General features: G+C 56.6%; 1 protein-coding gene across 1 annotated transcript; it reads left to right on the forward strand.

Annotated features, from left to right (window-relative positions):
- The first annotated feature begins 1,653 nt into the window (after positions 1 to 1,653).
- On the forward strand, positions 1,654 to 6,341 carry U2AF1L4 (U2 small nuclear RNA auxiliary factor 1 like 4). Its single transcript, XM_038766897.1, has 8 exons — positions 1,654 to 1,705; positions 1,815 to 1,902; positions 3,842 to 3,908; positions 4,020 to 4,069; positions 4,166 to 4,264; positions 4,893 to 5,026; positions 5,131 to 5,226; positions 6,094 to 6,341. The coding sequence occupies exons 1-8, from the start codon at positions 1,662 to 1,664 to the stop codon at positions 6,203 to 6,205; spliced, it is 690 nt and encodes a 229-aa protein (XP_038622825.1). The 5' UTR covers positions 1,654 to 1,661; the 3' UTR covers positions 6,206 to 6,341.
- Positions 6,342 to 6,607: the final 266 nt, after the last annotated feature.

A 6,607-nucleotide genomic window follows, 5' to 3' on the forward strand; every position in this document is an offset into this window, starting at 1 on the left:
CTAAGCGCTCGGGAAGTCCAAGTTGGCAACATACAGAGACAGTCCCTACCCAACAGTGGGCTCACAGTCTAGGAGGGGGAGACAGAGAACAAAACCAATCAATCAATCAATCAATCGTATTTATTGAGCGCTTACTGTGTGCAGAGCACTGGACTAAGCGCTCGGGAAGTCCAAGTTGGCAACATATAGAGACGGTCCTTACCCAACAGTGGGCTCACAGTCTAGAATACAGAGATGGGAGGTGAGCCAGGGTTCGACGGCGGGACAGGCGACAACGAGGCACAGTTGGCAGCAGAGGAGTGGAGTGTGCAGGCTGGGATGTAGAAGGAGAGAAGGGAGGTGAAATAAAAGGGGGCAAGGGGATGGAAAGCTTTGAAGGCAATAGTGAGGAGTTTTTGCCTGATTCGAAGGTTGTTAGGAAACCACTGGAAATTTCTGATGGTGCGGGGAGGGGGGTGGGTGGTGACATGCCCAGGGCGTTTCTGTAGAAAGCTCCCCAGCACTTAGTACAGTGCTCTGCACACAGTAAGCGCTCAATAAATACGATTGATTGATTGATTGATTGATTGTCTCCCCTTTCCTTCCTCTCCCCCTCGCCCCCCTCTCCATCCCCCCATCTTACCTCCTTCCCTTCCCCACAGCACCTGTATATATGTATATATGTTTGTACATATTTATTACTCTATTTATTTATTTATCTATTTTACCTGTACATATCTATTCTATTTATTTTATTTCGTTAGTATGTTTGGTTTTGTTCTCTGTCTCCCCCTTTTAGACTGTGAGCCCACTGTTGGGTAGGGACTGTCTCTCTATGTTGCCAACTTGTACTTCCCGAGCGATTAGTCCAGTGCTCTGCACACAGTAAGCGCTCAATAAATACGATTGATTGATTGATTGATTGATTTTAGACTGTGAGCCCACTGGTGGGTAGGGACTGTCTTTCTATGTTGCCAACTTGTACTTCCCGAGCGCTTAGTCCAGTGCTCTGCACACAGTAAGCGCTCAATAAATACGACTGATTGATTGATTGATTGGTTGTCGCCCCCTTCTAGACTGTGAGCCCGCTGTTGGGTAGGGACCGTCTCTCTATGTTGCCACCTTGTACTTCCCCAGCGCTTAGTCCAGTGCTCTGCACACAGTAGGCGCTCAATAAATGCGATTGAATGAATGAATGAAGGAATGAATGAAGGAAGGAAGGAAAGGTGGCCCCCGGGCACGTGAGAGGGTCCGGCTTTCCTTCGGACAGCCCGCAGGCAAAGACTCGGTGAGGGGGGGGGGGGCGCCTGAAGACCTGTATATATGTATATATGTTTGTACATATTTATTACTCTATTTATTTATTTATTTATTTTACTTTTGTACAGATCTATTCTATTTATTTTATTTTGTTAGTATGTTTGGTTTTTTTTTTTTCTCTGTCTCCCCCTTTTAGACTGTGAGCCCACTGTTGGGTAGGGACTGTCTCTCTATGTTGCCAACTTGTACTTCCCAAGCGCTTGGTACAGTGCTCCGCACATAGTAAGCGCTCATGATTGATTGATTGATTGACTACAACTCCCAGGGTGCCTTGCGGGGGCCCCCCTCCGAGGCCCGTCGAGAAACCGGAAGTGACGACAGGAGCGGAGAGGGAGAGGGAGGGCGAGGGGCCTCGGGTGAAAATGGCTGAGTATTTAGCCTCGATTTTCGGCACCGAAAAGGATAAGTGAGTCTGGGGGGGGGGTCGGGGGGAGGGGCAGCGGGGGGGGCTCGGAAGGAGGGGGGTGGGGGGGCAGGGGGCCGCGGTTTCACTGGTGTTTTTGAACCTTTTCCAGGGTTAACTGCTCTTTTTACTTTAAGATCGGGGCCTGCCGGCACGGGGACCGGTGCTCCCGGCTCCACAATAAGCCCACTTTTAGCCAGGTGAGGCCCGGCTCGGGGGGTTCGACACCTCCCCCCTTTTATCGTCATCAGCATCGTCAATCCTATCTATTGAGCGCTCACTGTGGGCAGAGCACCGGACTGAGCGCTTGGGAAGTACAAGTTGGCAACATAGAGAGACAGTCAGCATCATCAATCGTATCTATTGAGCGCTTACTGTGTGCAGAGCACCGGACTAGGCGCTTGGGAAGTACAAGTTGGCAACATAGAGAGACAGTCATCATCAATCGTATTTATTGAGCGCTTACTGTGTGCAGAGCACCGGACTGAGCGCTTGGGAAGTCCAAGTTGGCAACATAGAGAGACAGTCATCATCATCAATCGTATTTATTGAGCGCTTACTGTGGGCAGAGCACCGGACTGAGCGCTTGGGAAGTCCAAGTTGGCAACATAGAGAGACAGTCATCTTTATCATCAATCCCCTTTGCCCCTTTTAGACTGTGAGCCCACTGTTGGGTAGGGACTGTCTGTCTATGTTGCCAATTTGTACTTCCCAAGCGCTTAGTCCAGTGCTCTGCACATAGTAAGCGCTCAATAAATACGATTGATGATGATGATGATCAATCGTATTTATTGAGCGCTTACTGTGTGCAGAGCACCGGACGAAGCGCTTGGGAAGTACAAGTTGGCAACACAGAGAGACAGTCATCATCATCATCAATCCTATTTATTGAGCGCTTACTGTGTGCAGAGCACCGGACGAAGTGCTTGGGAAGTACAAGTTGGCAACATAGAGAGACAGTCATCATCATCATCATCAATCATATTGAGCGCTTACTGTGTGCAGAGCACCGGACTAAGCGCTTGGGAAGTACAAGTTGGCAACATAGAGAGACAGTCATCATCATCATCAATCCCCTTTGCCCCTTTTAGACTGTGAGCCCACTGTTGGGTAGGGACTGTCTCTCTATGTTGCCAATTTGTACTTCCCAAGCGCTTAGTACAGTGCTCTGCACACAGTAAGCGCTCAATAAATACAATTGATGATGATGATGATGATCAATCATATTTATTGAGCGCTTACTGTGTGCAGAGCACCGGACGAAGCGCTTGGGAAGTACAGGTTGGCAACATAGACAGTCATCATCAGCATCATCAATCGTATCTATTGAGCGCTTACTGTGTGCAGAGCACCGGACTGAGCGCTTGGGAAGTACAGGTTGGCAACATAGACAGTCATCATCAGCATCATCAATCGTATCTATTGAGCGCTTACTGTGTGCAGAGCACCGGACTGAGCGCTTGGGAAGTACAAGTTGGCAACAGAGAGAGACAGTCATCATCATCATCAATCGTATTTATTGAGCACTTACCGTGTGCAGAGCACCGGACGAAGCGCTTGGGAAGTACAAGTTGGCAACATAGAGAGACAGTCATCATCAGCATCATCAATCGTATTTATTGAGCGCTTACTGTGTGCAGAGCACCGGACGAAGCGCTTGGGAAGTACAAGTTGGCAACATAGAGAGACAGTCATCATCATCATCATCATCAGTCGTATTTATTGAGCGCTTACTGTGTGCAGAGCACCGGACTAAGCGCTTGGGAAGTCCAAGTTGGCAACATAGAGAGACGGTCCCTACCCAACGGTGGGCTCACGGTCTAAAAGGGGGAGACGGAGAACAAAACCAGACATACTAACAAAATAAAATAGATTAGATATGTACAATTAAAATAAATAGAGTAATAAATATGTACAAACATATACATATATGCAGGTGCTGTGGGGAAGGGAAGGAGGGAAGATGAGGGGATGGAGAGGGGGACGAGGGGAAGAGACTGTCTCTATATGTTGCCAACTTGTACTTCCCAAACGCTTAGTACAGTGCTCCGCGCACAGTAAGCGCTCAATAAATACGATTGATGATGATGATGATGATCCTTGCCATTGCCCAAGATGACGCTTCCGTTTTACCCCCAGACCATCGTCCTACTCAACCTGTATCGCAACCCGCAGAACACGGCTCAGACGGCAGACGGTTCCCACTGTGAGAGAATGGGAAGGGAGGAACGGGGTTGGGGGGGGGGGGGGGGGGAGAAGGACCCGTGCTCCCCCCTCCCGTTTTAACAGTCTCCTTCCTCTCATCTGTCCCTTCCAGGCCATGTCAGCGACGTGGAGGTGCAAGAGCACTACGACAGCTTCTTCGAGGTTGGGGAGGAGTGAGGGCCGAGGGAGGTCGGGAGGGGGGACGGGCTGGATAGACAGTGGGGGGGGGGTCTCCTGACACCCTCCCCCTCCCACCAGGAGGTGTTCACTGAGCTGCAGGAGAAGTATGGGGAGATTGAGGAGATGAACGTGTGTGACAACCTGGGGGACCACCTAGTGGGCAACGTCTACGTGAAGGTGTTGTGTCCTCAAGCCCCCTCGGGTCTGTCCCCGAAGCCCCAGGGCTAAAAGACCCTCAGCCCCTGAGGAACGTCCCTCCCCACCTACCCATCCGTTCCCAGCTCATCCTCAGCCTGCTCAATCCAGGATCCTGCTTTCCCCAGGGATGCCGGGACACTTGAGGTTTGAGGTTCCCTGGACACCCACCTTTATGATTAGGTTTAGAACGTGTCACTTGCCTGAATCTTCCTCCTCCAGTGACCCAGCAGGGGCCATCCTGCACCTCTGACTCTCCCCTAGTAACCCCGCATGGACCATCCAACACCCCTGAGAGCCCCCTTCTATTCCTGCGTCGGAGCGTGGCCTAGTGGGTAGAGTGTGGGCCTGAGAATCAGAGGCCCTGGGTTCTAATGCCGGCCCTGCCACTTGCCTGTCGTGTGACCACGGGCAATTCACTTAGCTGCTCTGGGCCGTAGTTTTCCTCATCGGTAAAATGGGTCTTAAATTCTACGTAGACTGCGAGCCCCACGTGGGACAGGGACTGTGTCCATCCCGCTTATCTTGTATCTGCCCCAGCGATGAGTACAGTGCCTGGCACTTAATAGATGCCGTTATTATGACCTGGGCGCCCCACTCATTCTTGCAGTTTCGGCGGGAGGAGGATGCGGAACGGGCCGTCAGCGAGCTCAACAACCGCTGGTTCAATGGGCAGGCCGTGCAAGCCGAGCTGTCCCCCGTGACCGACTTTCGAGAGTCGTGCTGCCGGCAATATGAGATGGGGTGAGCCGCGGGTTCCGGGAAGAGAGATGAGGGAGGGATGATGGGGGAGGGGGGGAAGAAGATAAAAGACACCCGTGTCTCCTCTCCGCTTCTCCCCTCCCCAGTGAGTGCACCCGGGGTGGCTTCTGTAACTTCATGCACCTGCGACCGATATCGCGGGACCTGCGACGGCAGCTGTATGGGCGAGGTCGCCGACACAGGTTGTTCCCTGCCCCGGGTCGGCCAGCACCCCTGCTCCCCCGTATCGGCTGGCGCCCCCTGTCGGCCAGCGCCACTGCCCCCTCCGCCCCCCCCCACCCCGTGGCGGCCAGCGCCCCCGTTGGCCAGCGCCACTGCCCCCCCCGTGGCGGCCAGCGCCCCCCGTTGGCCAGCGCCACTGCCCCCCCGTGGCGGCCAGCGCCCCCTGTTGGCCAGCGCCACTGCCCCCCATGGCGGCCAGCGCCCCCTGTCGGCCAGCGCCACTGCTCCCCCGTGGCGGCCAGCGCCCCCTGTTGGCCAGCGCCACTGCCACCCCCCACCCCCCCCCCCCCCCCCCCCCCCCGTGGCAGCCAGCACCCCCTGTTGGCCAGCGCCACTGCTCCCCCGTGGCGGCCAGTGCCCCCTGTCAGCCAGCGCCACTGCTCCCCCTTTTTGGCCAGCGCCCCCTCGGCCAACGCCCCTGCTCCCCCGTGGCGACCAGCGCCCCCTGTCGGCCAGCGCCACTGCTCCCCCATAGTGGCCAGTGCCCCTGCTCCCCCGTAGCGGCCAGCGCCCCCTGTTGGCCAAAGCCACTGCTCCCCCTTATTGGCCAGCGCCCCCGTTGGCCAGCACCACTGCTCCCCCGTGGCGCCCAGCGCCCCCTGTCTGCCGGCACCACTGCTCCCCCTTATTGGCCAGCACCCCCTGTTGGCCAGCGCCACTGCTCCCCCTTATTGGCCAGCGCCCCCTGTTGGCCAGCGCCGCTGCTCCCCCGTATCGGCCAGCGCCCCCTGTCGGCCAGCGCCCCTGCTCCCCCGCCACCCCCGGCCTCCCCGCGCTCTCCCTTGGGCGGCCGCCTGACCCCGCCTCCCTCCCGCTTCCTCCCCCAGGGGTCTTTCTCCCCCACCGCCGCCACCACCGCCGCCGAGGCCGCAGGCCGGACACCGTCCTCGGGAGAGGAAGCGGAGGCGCTCCCCGGACCACCGGCACGGACGCTTCTGAGACCGCCCCCGCCGCCGGCTCTGACCATTCTCCCCCTAGCCGTGCGGCAGTGAGACCCCGGCGCGGGGAGGAGAAGAAATCCACGAGCCCCTCCCACCGTCTCCTCTCCCCTCCGCCAATAAAGCATCCTCTTCGCATGCCCCGGAGCCTGTGTGATAGGGTTGGGGGGCGTGCGGCCCAGCCGAGGGTGGAAACCACCGGCATGTCAGCGTAGCTCGACGGGAAGGGGAAAGGGCGGGGGCTGGCTGCGACGCGCAGCGATTCAGACAGGTGAGGGGGGACCGGGGCCGGACGGCCGGGGTTCTGCCGCCCAGGGGTGGGGGCCGAGCACCGAGGGACGGAGGCCGGTCAGCTAGGGCCTAGATGGAAGTGGCGGGGAGTCGGGGGCCGGGAGTGGGCCTG

Source organism: Tachyglossus aculeatus, chromosome 26 (assembly GCF_015852505.1).
Source record: "Tachyglossus aculeatus isolate mTacAcu1 chromosome 26, mTacAcu1.pri, whole genome shotgun sequence".
Classification (NCBI taxonomy): domain Eukaryota; kingdom Metazoa; phylum Chordata; class Mammalia; order Monotremata; family Tachyglossidae; genus Tachyglossus; species Tachyglossus aculeatus.

Excerpts from the sequence above, each read along its gene's own strand:
- U2AF1L4 (XM_038766897.1), top strand. The coding sequence starts at position 1,662 with ATGGCTGAGTATTTAGCCTCGATTTTCGGCACCGAAAAGGATAA. Across the intron at positions 4,265-4,892 it reads TGGGCAACGTCTACGTGAAG|TTTCGGCGGGAGGAGGATGC; the intron begins GTGTTGTGTCCT and ends TCATTCTTGCAG. Across the intron at positions 5,027-5,130 it reads TGCCGGCAATATGAGATGGG|TGAGTGCACCCGGGGTGGCT; the intron begins GTGAGCCGCGGG and ends TCCCCTCCCCAG.